Here is a 14,495-nt window from a genome sequence, read left to right as displayed (position 1 = left end):
ACACTTTCCTTTTTAGTTTGTCCCACAAATGATGTCACATTTCTTTTTTTAGGAAAAACTCTCTCACACATTAATATAAATATACTATTTTTTCTTTCCAACTAACACACAAGACAACATCTCCTAAAATCCCGTATCATTTTCTAAGTGTGCCATCTATTATGGGTCGGAGGGAGTACTTTTTTGAAATTCTGAACTCCAATTTAGAATATATAGCTCTTTACCATAATAAATTTATGCATCCGTTCTCGGAAATAACGGAAAGCTGATTATAAACAAACATCACTTGTATGAAACTTTTCATGTGCAACAATTGCATTCGCATAGTGTTGTCGAATTTAAGTATTTTGTGCGAATCGTTGTGCAAAAGCCTCTATGCCACGACAAAAAATAAGACAACTATTGTCTCAAAATTCCAAACTCAAAATTTAAAATATAGTCTCTACCAAAATAAATTTCCACGTCTGTCCAAGAACATGAGCCAAAGCAAAATCTCTTTGAAACATTCCACATGCATACCTATTCAACAGAGTAAACCAAAACCCCTTAATGTGAATCTTAACACTTCAAACTATCTCTCTCCACAGATATATATATATATATACACATACCATTCAACTCTACACTTAAACCCTTAAAATGAATTACACCACACATCTCCTCTTCATTCTCATCTCAATCACTTCCCTCCTCCGTTCCACAGCCGCAGAGCCACTAAGCACAACCGCCGTGTACGCCTTCGGAGACGCCATATTCGACACCGGCAACAACAACGGCCTCCGCACCATCTGCCGCGCCGACCACCCGCCCTACGCCGCCGAGCTCCACGACACCATCTCCTTCGGCAGATTCTCCAACGGCATGCTCCCGGCCGACATCCTCGTCCACGACCTCGGCCTCAAGCCCCTCATGCAGCCGTATCTCAACATGCAAACCGCCCCCCGCGACACCCTGCGGACCGGCGTCAGCTTCGCCTCCACGTGCTCGGGCCTCGACGACCTCACGGCAGATGAGGTCGGGGTGCTCACCATGACGGCACAATACAGGTGATAAAAAATACTCCATTCGTCAATAGATGTCCCATTTTTTACTTGCTCGGTTTTTAAGAAATTATTTGACTTTGTAGAAAAATTTAGTCGAATGTGAGCCAAATTTTTATATATTGATTTTATGAGTAGAGTGAGTTAGTGATGTGGGGTCCACTTGCCAAATATAGTGAAACTGAAGTGATATATTTATTGGCGGACAGATGGAAAAAAAATGAGACATTAAATAGCAGACAGATGGAGTAGAATTTAAATGTGGAAGATTAGTACTAAAAATCATTAGGACTATACATTGATAATCAATTCTACTAGAGGCCATTTGATGGGAAGATGAGATTTACAAAATAAGTATGATAAGAATATACATTTTAGGTCAGATAACTAGCTCGGCAAATGGAACTTACATAGTTACATTAATCTCTTTATATATAGTTCTATTCTGAGTTAACAACAAGGGTGACATGAATTTTATATTTGAATAAGCTCTGATTATAGGCTTGATTTTTCCTTGAATCACCAATCTTATGATCTTCATTACAACAACAGGAACTTCGAGGCGGCAAGGGAGACCATGAGGCTAGACATTGGCGATGGTCCCACGGACGACGTACTTAAGAACGCTGTGTATTTGATCTCCGGTGGAACTAATGACATGTTGGTTAACTATTACGCGATTCCGATCAGAAGATTGACGTATTCTGTGTCTGCCTACCATGAGTTCTTGCTCGGAAATCTTAAAGATTTTGTCAAGGTGATTTTCATTCTTATTTTTCATATAGTAATTACCTAATATTTTTTGCATGATATGGTTGAATGAGACAAAAACCAAAATTTTAGATTTAGTTTGTTCTTTTTTGGTTTGGAATGGAATTTGCTTCCTTCAAAATTCAAGTTCACATTGTCTTTTTTAATGAAAAATTCAGAAAATCCAAATTACATACTTTCATATTAGTATCATCACCATTAAAAGTCTCATATTTCATTTCAGCATGTCCGCCAAAATGTCTCATTTTAATATTTAGGGAAGTCTGTCATTACATATCTCATTTGACTTTTACTTTAGATCACATAGTCCTTAAGTAAAAGTGGGATTTTCATTCGAATAACTTTTTACATCCATTTTTTTCACATTTCTTAAAATTTTCGTTGGTCCTAAATGTGACCGTTAATGGTGAACAAATATTTATATCGTTCTGACCATAATTTCCATGTTCTAACGAAAATTATACTAGTTTTTACAATAATTTTTCTCATATGTAGAAATTGTACAAGAGGGGTGCAAGAAGAGTGGGAGTGTTGGGGATGCCACCGGTGGGATGCTTACCGCTCGACATCTCAACCAAATTCGGGTTCAAACGTGAGTGTGTGAGTCAGCATAACGCAGATGCAACGCAATTCAACGAAAGGCTTCAGCAATACATCAATCAATTTGTGACTGAAATGCCACAACTGAAAATTGCTTATATTGATATCTATAATCCTATGATGGATATGATCAACAACCCTAGCAGATATGGTCAGCCAATACTTCCATTTCTCACTAATTAATTTTTTTCGTCTAATGTAAATGATTTGAATTATTCATTTGAACGTCGTAAGATAAATGATGCATTTCGTTTTCTTGAAAAATTAAACCTTTATTATTTCTTCACTATAACTCACTGAATATTATTTTTATTCTCGTGTCCAGAAGAAATAACTCGCTTTACTCGTGACGGGGCAGACTATTAATGAGGTGATACAATTTTTGTGAATTAATTTCAGGATTGGAGCACACACTCGAGGGATGTTGTGGAAGTGGCTCGTGGGAGCTAGGACCTTTTTGTAGTAAATATGCTCGAGTTTGCACAAATTCATCGCAATATTTATTTTGGGACTCTATTCATCCAACTCAAGCTGCTTATGAGGTTCTCACCAAAATATTCAAAGAGACGTCACTTTCTAGTCTATTGGCTTAACTAATTACATAAATTATCTTAGTATGATTTTGTTAGTTAGTTGTTGTAGCTAGTTAGAGCTAGTCTTTTTATTTTCATCGGGTCATTTTGCGGATTATTAAGTGTTTTTCATTTATCCTCTTGATGATTCGACTGCTAACCTGAACATGGAGAAAAAATGTTTTATTAACTAAGCTGCACATCATTGTTATTTTCGTCGGTTTAGATTTCATTCTTATTATCGTTGATTTATATCGGGTAGGCTTTCTTAATTTTATTATGTATTTAGGTTATAGTACTAATTTAACTTTAATAAACTTAATGTCTTAAATAAGAAGACATGTGCTTTTTTTTAATTTATCAATTTAATTAAATATATTTGGGATGTATAATAGTATAAATAAAATGAGATAGGAAAAAGGAAAGAAATTGAGACTAGGTAAATAAATTAACAAAATCATGAATGATGAGAAAGTATTTATAGAACAAAGAGTATAATGTGTAATTTATATAAAGAATTATATGCATAATTGAGAAAAGTATAGAAAGTGGGTGAATTACTCTAAAATTACTTACTACAATCAAGAATCTTTATAGAGTTTCAAATTTCCGCGACATAAAATGCTGATTCAAAATACAGACCTTATTAGGTATGAACTTAAACCCTCATTAACTCCACAAAATGCTGATTCAATATACAGATCTTATTAGGTATGAACTTAAAGCCTCATTAACATGATAATGGTAATTGAGATAATTATATTGATATTTAAATTATTACTGATAGAATTGCATTTTAAGAATTAAAATTTAAATTTATCCATATTCAAAATTCGGAAAAGGTGGAAATTAATAAGAACCCATCTTCAAACTTTATTTAATAGAAAAAAGTGCCACAAAATATAACTGTAGATGAACAAGTTTACGATAAAAAAAAAAAATTCAAATGTAACCGAAGCAATCTTCATCACCCCTTCCAAACATGTTTTAGTAAACTTTAACGATATGTATTTTATTTTCCATTTTAATCTTATAAATTTTAAACTGTATTTTCTTGTATTCAAATATTCATCGCAATATATGGTATATCATTCAATCTCGTATTTTAATTTCCATTATAATTTTATAAAGTGTATTTCTATTATTCAATTTTTCTCGCAATATTGTCTCTACCTTTCTCTCTCTCAAAATAAGCCCTCTCCACCTTGTTGAAGTTTGCCTACAAACTTTGACTTTTGTCAAACTTTCTCATCCCACATCGATGGGGAGTTAGAAGTTGGGGGAGTAGCTGCCTATAAAAGGAGCACTCCTCCCTCATTTGTAATGTACCTCAAATATAAGCATGCTAAATATAAGCAGGCTATAAAAGGAGCACTCCTCCCTCATTATATTCCTTCTCCGTCTAAATATAAGCATGCTCTGCAGAGGGTGCTCGGAGACGTAGGCAATTTGGCTGAACTTCGTTATCAAAGTTTCGGGTGTGTTCTTTCTTTATTATTTATTTTGTTCCGCATTTATTTCTTGGTTTATTTTCTGTTTGGATATTGTATTCAATATTATTTGCGGGTTTGGTAGTAGTGTTTTGTACGGTTCTTTTGGGTGTTTTTATATTGTGATAAATACACCGGCTGATAAATTCTGTTAGGAATCTCGTATTTAAGAGGGATAGTGTCCCTGTCAGTCTTTCCAAAGAATTTATTTGGAGAAGTAATTTTATCGAGTAGACCCCATTGGGTTAACTCTGAAATTACTGAATCGGTTCATTTCACTATTTGAGAGAAAATTACCCGGTTTTCTCAACAAGTGGTATCAGAGCCAAGATTCGTCCTTGGTTCTATTTGTTTGTAATGTTGAATACTTTATTTTGAGTCTGTAATGACGGGTAATGATCAAGAAAACATGGCTAGTTTTTCGTTATCGTGGTCGAGGTTTCCACTGTCAAATATGAAATTGACGGTGGAGATATTTGACGGTACTAGCCATTTTGGTATGTGGCAGGGGGAGGTTCTAGACTCTCTTTTCCAGCAGGGTCTTGACATTGCCATTGAAGAAAAGAAACCAGAAGATATAGATGATAAAGATTAGAGTACCATAAATCGGTTAGCTTGTGGAACAATTCGGTCGTGTCTGTCCAGGGAACAGAAGTATGCTGTCAAGAATGAGACTTCTGCACATAGATTGTGGAAGACACTGGAGGACAAATTTCTGAAGAAGAGTTGTCAGAATAAGCTCCTTATGAAGAAAAGGTTGTTCCGATTTGAATACCGACCAGGTACCATTATGAATGAACACATTACTTTGTTTAACCAATTAGTAGCAGACTTGCTAAATTTAGATGTGAAATTTGAGGATGAGGATCTGGCATTGATGTTGTTGTCGTCTCTACCTGATGAATTTGAACATCTAGAGACCACAATACTCCACGGTAAAGAGAATGTGTCTTTAGATACTGTATGTTCTGCTTTGTATAGTCATGAATTGCGAAAGACAGATAAAATGAAAGGCAAAGCAGTTACAGATGAAACATTAGTGGCAAGAGGTCGTCAACAAGGCCGATCAAAGGAGAGAAGAGGAAGGTCCAAATCGAAAAGGCGAGTTGCCACAGATGAGTGTGCTTTCTGTTATGAGAAAGGACATTGGAAGAAAGACTGCCCAAAGTTGAAGAAGAAAGAAAAGGCTTCGCAAGATGCAAATGTTGCTGAATGCAAAAATGATGCGGAGTCAGATTGTTCTTTGACGGTTTCACCTTCAACATCGCATCCAGACGAGTGGATATTGGATTCAGGTTGCACCTATCATATGTATCCCATCAGGGAGTGGTTCTTTGATTTTGAAGAACTCAATGGCGGACTTGTTTACATGGGAAACGACAGTCCATGTAAGACAGCCGGGATAGGCTCAATCAAGCTACGGAATCAGGATGGATCCACCAGAATTTTGAAGGATGTGCGGTACGTGTCCCTTGTTGAAGAAGAATCTCATCTCATTGGGGGCCTTAGAATCTAAAGGCCTAGTTGTGATGATGCGAGATAGAATTTTTAAAGCAACTTCAAGAGCATTGGTGATGCTGAAAGGTGTGAGGAAGAACAATTTGTATTACTATCAAGGTAATACAGTTGTTGGGACAGTATCAACTGCAACTTCGAGTAACAAGAAGGATGCAGAGGCGACGAAGCTTTGGCACTTGCGATTGGGACATGCTGGTGAGAGATCATTGCAAATTCTCGCCAAGCAAGGATTATTGAAAGGTGCGAAGTCTTGCAAATTAGAGTTTTGCGAGCATTGTGTTCTGGGAAAACAACGAAGAGTGAAATTTGGCACTGCAATCCATAATACGAAGGGAATTCTGGATTACGTGCACTCAGATGTGTGGGGACCTGCCAAGACTCCGTCACTTGGAGGTAGACACTATTTTGTCACCTTTGTTGATGATTTTTCCAGGAGAGTTTGGGTGTACACTATGAAGAGCAAAAATGAAGTCCTTGGGATTTTTCTGAAATGGAAAGCTCAAGTTGAAAATCAGATGGGGAGGAAGATCAAGGTTCTCCGATCCGACAACGGTGGAGAATACGAGAGTGATCCTTTCCAAGATATATGCCAGGAGTGTGGCATAGTTCGGCACTTCACAGTGAGAAATACACCACAATAGAATGGAGTGTCAGAGCGTATGAATCGAACACTAGTGGAGAAAGTTCGTTGTATGCTGTCTAATGTTGGGCTAGACAGGAAATTTTGGGCTACGCTCAACACATTGTCAATCGTTTGTCATGTTCTGCCATTGATGGCAAGACTCCTTTAGAGGTATGGTCCGGTAAACCTGCAACTGATTATGATTCTTTGCGTATTTTTGGTTTTATTGCATATTATCATGTGACTGAGTCAAAATTGGATCCACGTGCAAAGAAGGCTTTGTTTATGGGTTTCAGTGCTGGTGTTAAAGGATATCGGTTATGGTGTTTGGAGTCTAAGAAGACCATTGTAAGTAGGGATGTTACCTTTGATGAATCTTCCATGTTGAATAAGGTAAATCCAAATAGTAGTGATACTTCGCAGCAGGTGGAGTATGCACCGAAGCAGGTGGAGTTCGAAGAAGCAGTTGTGATCCCAACTACGAACACCACAAATGACTCTCCTACGGAAGAAAAAGAGTCAGGTGATGAAGAGGTTCCACCCCAAGAACCTTCGCAGCAATCAGAGCCAATTGCAGTCAGGCGAACGAGGCGGGAAAATAAGAAACCTGCTCGATTTGCGGATATGGTAGCATATGCGCTTCGAGTTGTTGATGATGTTACATGTATCTTTTCGAAAGCTATTGAAAGTTCAGAAAGCGATGGTTGGAAAGGTGCTTTGGAAGAAGAGATGCAATTTCTTCAGAAGAACAAGACGTGGAAGCTGATGCCATTGCCGAAAGGCAAGAAGGCAATTGGATGTAAATGGGTTTTTGCAAAGAAATAAGGATTTCCTAACAAAGATAATGTTCGCTACAAAGCAAGATTAGTAGCTAAAGGCTACGCCCAGAAGGAGGGAATTGATTACAATGAGGTATTTTCTCCTGTTGTTAAACATTCCTCCATTAGAATTTTGTTGACTTTGGTAGCGCAGTTGAATTTGGAGCTAGCTCAACTTGATGTGAAGACCGCGGTTTTACACGGTGATCTGAATGAGGAAATCTATATGACCCAATCGGAGGGATTCAAGGTTGCTGGTAAAGAAAATTGGGTTTGAAAGTTGAACAAATCGTTGTATGGATTGAAGCAGTCTTCAAGACAGTGGTACAAATGGTTTGACAAATTTATGAAGGATCAGATGTACACAAGAAGCAAATATGACCACTATGTGTATTTGCGCAGACTTCAAGATGATTCCTACATCTACCTACTCTTATACGTTGATGATATGCTGATAGCATCAAAGAGCCAAGTTGAAATTGACAGATTGAAGGCTCAATTGAGTAAAGAGTTCGAGATGAAGGATTTGGGGGAAGCCAAGAAGATTCTCGGTATGAAGATTACAAGAGATAGAGAGGGAGGCAAGCTTTGGCTGACACAGAAGCAGTATTTGATCAAAGTACTACAACGTTTTGGTGTAAATGATGATTCCAAATCTGTAAGTACCCCACTTGCTCCTCATTTGAAACTTAGTTCTCAGTTATCTCCAAAAACGGAAGATGAGCGAGAATATATGGCAAAAGTTCCCTATGCTAACACAGTTGGAAGCTTGATGTATGCAATGGTGTGTACAAGACCAGACATTTCACAGGCCGTTGGTATTGTAAGCAGATACATGCATGATCCAGGAAAGGGTCATTGGCAAGCTGTGAAATGGATTCTGCGGTATATCAAAGATACTGTAGATATTGGTTTGATGTTTGAGCAGGATAAATCACTTGGTCATTTGCAGTTGGATATTGTGATTCTGACTATGCTGGTGATTTGGATAAGTGAAGATCTACTACGGGCTATTTGTTCACTTTAGCTAGTGCGCAAATTAGTTGGAAGTCTACCTTGCAGTCAACGGTAGCTTTGTCTACGACAGAGGCAGAGTACATGGCCATTACTGAAGCTATGAAGGAGGCGATTTGGCTTCATGGGTTGCTGAAAGAATTGGGTGTTGGACACAAACAACTTGAAGTATATTCTGACAGCCAGAGTGCTATTCATTTAGCAAAGAATCAGGTTTTTCATGCAAGGACGAAGCACATTGATGTTCGCTATCATTTTGTGTGGGAAATTCTCGAAGAAGAGGAAATTGTCATCAGAAAGGTTTCAACTTTGGAGAATCCTACAGATATGTTGACCAAGGTGGTAACGAGAGCCAAGTTTGAACATTGTTTGAACTTGGTTAATATTCTGCGTTTTGGAGCTAGCACTTGACTGCGCCAATATGAAAGCACCGCGAGTCGTCTGTTTAGAGGGAGAAGATTTGTGTTCGGTGGGATTTAAAATTTTGCCAAGGTGGAGATTTGTTGAAGTTTGCCTACAAACTTTGACTTTTGTCAAACTTTCTCATCCCACATCGATGGGGAGTTAGAAGTTGGGGGGAGTAGCTGCCTATAAAAGGAGCACTCCTCCCTCATTTGTAATGTACCTCAAATATTATATTCCTTCTCCGTCTAAATATAAGCGGGCTCTGCAGAGGGTGCTCGGAGACGTAGGCAATTTGGCCGAACTCCGTTATCAAAGTTTCGGGTGTGTTCTTTCTTTATTATTTATTTTGTTCCGCATTTATTTCTTGGTTTATTTTCTATTTGGATATTGTATTCAATATTATTTGCGGGTTTGGTAGTAGTGTTTTGTACGGTTCTTTTGGGTGTTTTTATATTGTGATAAATACACCGACTGATAAATTATGTTAGAAATCTGGTATTTAAGAGGGATAGTGTCCCCGCCAGTCTTTCCAAAGAATTTATTTGGAGAAGTAATTTTATCGAGTAGACCCCATTGGGTTAACTCTAAAATTACTGAATCGGTTCATTTCACTATTTGAGAGAAAATTACCCGGTTTTCTCAACACACCTAACCCTGCCTATAAATATAAATGTGTTTGTTAAGAGACACAAATAAATCAACAATGGCTAGCAATGTGAATGTAACCGAAACAATCATCATCACCCCTTCCGAACCACGTTCTCCGTCTCTCCGCTCTCGATTCTCAGCTCTTCGCGCGTTTCATCACCGATTACATGTTCGTCTACGAACCCCGCCACGGAGTAGATCAAGACGCAATCACCAAAAATGTGAAGACGGCCCTGTCCCGGGCCCTCGTGCCCTACTACCCGCTCGCGGGCACGGTGCGAGTCCGGGCCGAAGACCCGGGGCTCGAGGTCGCGTGCAACGCCCAGGGCGCCCTATTCATAACCGTCACCTCCACCTACACGACAACCGAATTCGATTCGCCCCCACCGCACATCATGCAGTGGAGGAGCTTCCTGTCACATGAAGTGATGACACCCTCAGCCCCGCCAGTCATCATGCAGTTGACCTGGCATGGGCCGTCCTGGCAGCCGCATTCAACCACTGCCTGATCGACGGCGCCGGCAGCAGCTAGTTCCTGAACTCCGTCGCATGGGTCGCCCTGGGGCCACGTGGCCCGGGACGGGCCCGAGGCCGGTTTGAGCCCATCACTTGTGGGCCCGGGCCTGACCCAGGGGTCGGCCCAGTGAGTCTATACTTTAGTCTATACAATAATGTGATATTAAAAGTAAGTGTTGAATTTTTTGTGTATCTATACATGTGAATCTATATATAAAAAAGTTTAAAGCATGTCTTGTCTATATATGTGGGTAAAGAAAATAAAAATTTCTCATTATGAAGGGTGGATAATTGTAGGTGTTATTTTTTTTAAAGTAAGTGATGAGGTAAAATAATGTACGATCTATCTAAATTTCAGTCCTAGCTTACTTAATTTTCTGGTTCTGTCACTAGTAGTGACTTAGTCTTATTTGTGAATTTATAACTAAATTTGTTAAACAAGCCAAATTAAAATCCGAAATCTAGATCAAAATAATTATTTTAATTTCTAGCATTTTTTTTCTATTTTCACGGGTAATAATAACATAGTAAGTAGTTAAATGGTTTTTGTTTCATATTTTTATGTGATGGGATGGAGAACCAACAACAATATATTTTAAATAAAATTTTTTAAAAAATAACTTATAAATAATCGAAGACAACAAATCAAATATTCGGGATGTAAATGATAAATTATCATTAGTAGTAAATCAAACATGCTTTGTGGCTTTAATAAGGTTGACATGCTAGCTTTATATAGTAGTGTACTAGAGTTAGACAAGTTATGTTACAATTAATTCAGTCACTACTTCCTCATACTCCAAGAAATATCTTTGTTCAATCTAATTTAAAGATATTATATTTGTTCCGTTCTTTGATCAAATAAAAAAGTAAGAGGCGAAAGAAAAAAAATGAAGGAATAAATCCGATCGACTCCAGTGCACACAGTGCTATTGTGACAATGCTTATTAAATATATTTATTTATATCAAACAGAGTTACAAGAATACTTATCTTGAAATTTAAGGAAGCACACAACAAGCAAATTATTAAGTCAGACAACAGATAAATAATTAATTGAAGTATAAATGTAACAAAATTAGTCAGAGATACTGATCGTATATTATAACAGATCTTATGTCAAGGACAACACATGTAAATGCAATTCAATAATACAAAATTAGAGATTCACCAACTACAATCAATTTGTAACTAAATTTACAATTAAAAGTTGGTTAAAATTATTAGGGCACGTCATTTATTTGATTTATTTTATTTTATCTTAGTGATTGCAATACTAAATTTAACATTAATCGTCACATAATAAGATCAAGTTTGAGACATTTAGCCCCTAAACCAATACATACATAAGTGTATCATTTTTCTGTCTACATATACTACTTTAATTAAATAAGTTCATGTAAATCTAAAGAACAATTCTCCTCCAACTAAAATATGTTATCAGTAATATAATTTTCATGTTGGCACAAGATTCTAGAATGACTCATAGATTTTCATCACTATATCTAAATTATTGGGGTTTTGTTTTATTTGTGATAAGTAGTGGAGAGTGGAGACCCCTATACCGTAGTAAAGATAAACAAGGGACCCCTAGAGAATTACCATAATACTTATTTTTAAAACTTTATAAAATTTCTATGAAATTATATTAATACTCAACATAACTAATTTGCGTAGCATAGTATAATAAATGGATAATTGTCAAATAAATTGGTATAACATTTTGTTACATTTGGTCGCTGCACAATTTTTGAAATATAATAGGAGTACTAATGTTATTATTTTTTATTTGTTAGCAATTGTCTATAAAATAAAAAATACATTAAATATGATAGGACAACAAATGACAAACAATGTGATTATTGATAAAATGTTGTCATTATATTTTTGGATCTTTACTAAAATTACACTTTATTTGAAACGACATGGTTTTATGTTACATTTGTTTTGATTTTGATAATTACGAGACAATTGCAAAAAAATCAAAACTGGTGGTTTTATATTTCAAAAGTTACAAACCCTAAATCAACGCAAAAATGTACTCCAACTTATATGATAAACTATCCCTATAATATTCTATACAATTAACTGTAGTATAAAGTAAAACATGACAAATCCAAAATATGTTTCAAATTCATAATTAATGAAATACTACTATATGAAAATGGCTCTTATATTCAAAACTAAAATGATCCAAATGTTCATTGAAAATTTTGCGGTCATCGGACAATTTATCTATATATATATATATATATATATATGAATCAGCATCCCAATTTACATATATGAATCCATTGTATGTTTGAGAAATTAGAATAAAAGGATCTAACCATTTCTTCCTACCCATTCTCAAATTTGCTAAATGTTGTTTCATCTTATTCTTCATCATAGTTCTATTTGATACCATTCGAATTCCATATTCAATCTTGTGATCCGATCAATTCCTTTCTCATGTAACCATTTACTACTACTATACTGGATTTCTAAACATATTAGTAATTCACCCTCTTCAAAATTCACCCAAGAATTTGGACCAAAAAAGTATTCTACCTATTCAAAGTATTTATTTCTTCACTTTATCCCATATATTAATTCCAATTGAAGAAAATGATAATTTTTGCATGTCCCAATATTCCAATGTGTACCTTCCCTCTGTCCCCACCACTGTCGTATAAATACCGTATAAATGAATACACACACAAAAATACACAGATTCCATTTTCTCCACATGAGCACCGCCCTCTTCCACCATTTACACTCGAAACCCTTTCAACAGCAGCATTCAAACCCACAGTCTTCTTCATTGGGTAAACACACAACGAGGCAAATTAACCAAACCCCTCTCTCTCTCTCCCTCTCTCTCTCTAGAAAAAAAAACAATTCTTCGATTCCATTTCCCCACCGCTCTCCGCGACCACTCACCATGAGCGGCGCTGCAATTTCAGACCCCAATCACCCCTCTCCCGAGGAAAATCACGCCGCCGCCGGCAGTGGAAAGAAGGGGAAGGGCAAGGGCGGCCCGGACAACGCCAAATTCCGCTACCGCGGCGTCCGGCAGCGGAGCTGGGGGAAGTGGGTGGCGGAGATCCGCGAGCCGCGGAAGCGGACGCGCCGCTGGCTCGGCACCTTCGCCACCGCCGAGGACGCCGCCCGCGCCTACGACCGCGCCGCCGTCATCCTCTACGGCTCCCGCGCGCAGCTCAACCTCGGCGGCGGAGGAAATTGCAGCGGCGGAGGATATTGCGGCTCGTCTTCTTCGCAATCGACGTCGAGGAGCAGCTCGTCGTCGTCTTCCACCACCACGGCGCAGACGCTACGCCCTCTCCTGCCGCGGCCGTCGGGATACGGCCTCATGGCGGCTCCGCCGCCGCCGCAGATTTCAAATTACGCCGCGCAGTACGGGTTGTACCCTAACGTACAATACCCTAACATTTTGCCCCAAATTGCGCCCAAGCCGTACGGAATTTCGGATTTGGGGGTTTCTGAATCGGATTCCGGAATTAGGGCAAATCCAAACCCTAACAATCAAAATTGCCAAATTCTGCAGCAAAATCACAATCTGAATCAGAATCAAGCTCAAGATCAGATTCAGAATACGAACATTTTGCAAGGTGGAGCTGGATACGGTGAGATCAGCTCGCTGATGTCGATCGCCGAGCCCGCGGCGGCGATATCGGATCCGACGGCGGTGATGAATGGATACGTGAGCTCGCCGTCGTGGCCGTTGATTCCGAACGAGGATGAGTATCCTGTTACGAGCATTTGGGACTATGGTGATCCGTTCTTCTTCGATAGTATCTGAGAATTAGGGTTTTGAGATTCCATGCAAGTATGGAGGGTTTTGGGAGATGGAGAGATGAAGGGAGATTATACGATTATGAGAGAATATATATATAGTATAGTATTGTGTGTTTGTATTTTATGAGTAAGTTGCATCATGCATGAGATTTGGAGGGATTTAATTTCTTTACTATGTTTTAGAGGAAGAGGGGAGTATGTTTAAGGATTATGTGTTGAATTCTTGATTGATTGTTCCTTTTTTTTTAATTAGGTTTGTGTTATACATAATAGTGTGTAATTAATCAAACAGATTTGATGATATATAGAGTAATGTTTGTGTTCTTAAATGTTGAATTTTGATCATTGAAAAAAAATATGTGCAGACGTGTGGGCTCTCTGTATCACAAGATTCACAATTGCTAGCTAATAAAATGATTATAACATGTAGAACTGAAACCACACAAATAATATACTGTTATAATGATAACGGAAGAAATTAACTGAAAATAGTATTACATATTTCATCTCTCCCCTTATCATATGTATAAATTTTGAAGTAACATCCAAAATGGGATAGATGTCCCGGCGGACATCCCGACGGATTTCTTAAAAACATCTTCTGCCACGTCATAAGGACATCCCACTACACAATGGTGTACATCCCTAAGGACATCCACAAAAAATAATAAAAAATCGGGACAT

The 14,495-nt window shown here is 37.8% G+C and overlaps 2 protein-coding genes across 2 annotated transcripts; both read left to right on the top strand.

Annotated features, from left to right (window-relative positions):
• Positions 1–639: 639 nt before the first annotated feature.
• Positions 640–2,594, top strand: LOC121774563 (GDSL esterase/lipase At2g40250-like). The gene is made up of 3 exons (XM_042171412.1): positions 640–1,046; positions 1,593–1,797; positions 2,307–2,594. Exons 1-3 carry the CDS (start codon positions 640–642, stop codon positions 2,592–2,594), a joined length of 900 nt encoding a protein of 299 aa, XP_042027346.1.
• A 10,342-nt stretch (positions 2,595–12,936) lies between these two features.
• LOC121774562 (ethylene-responsive transcription factor ABI4-like) lies at positions 12,937–13,815 on the top strand. The gene has a single exon (XM_042171411.1). The coding sequence runs from the start codon at positions 12,937–12,939 to the stop codon at positions 13,813–13,815; it is 879 nt and encodes a 292-aa protein (XP_042027345.1).
• The last annotated feature ends 680 nt before the right edge of the window (positions 13,816–14,495 follow it).

Source organism: Salvia splendens, chromosome 17 (assembly GCF_004379255.2).
Source record: "Salvia splendens isolate huo1 chromosome 17, SspV2, whole genome shotgun sequence".
NCBI classification, from domain to species: domain Eukaryota; kingdom Viridiplantae; phylum Streptophyta; class Magnoliopsida; order Lamiales; family Lamiaceae; genus Salvia; species Salvia splendens.
This window is presented reverse-complemented; position numbering and strand designations above follow the sequence as displayed.

Excerpts from the sequence above, each read along its gene's own strand:
- LOC121774563 (XM_042171412.1), top strand. The coding sequence starts at position 640 with ATGAATTACACCACACATCTCCTCTTCATTCTCATCTCAATCACTTCC. Across the intron at positions 1,047-1,592 it reads ACCATGACGGCACAATACAG|GAACTTCGAGGCGGCAAGGG; the intron begins GTGATAAAAAAT and ends TTACAACAACAG. Across the intron at positions 1,798-2,306 it reads ATCTTAAAGATTTTGTCAAG|AAATTGTACAAGAGGGGTGC; the intron begins GTGATTTTCATT and ends TCTCATATGTAG.
- LOC121774562 (XM_042171411.1), top strand. The coding sequence starts at position 12,937 with ATGAGCGGCGCTGCAATTTCAGACCCCAATCACCCCTCTCCCGAGGAA.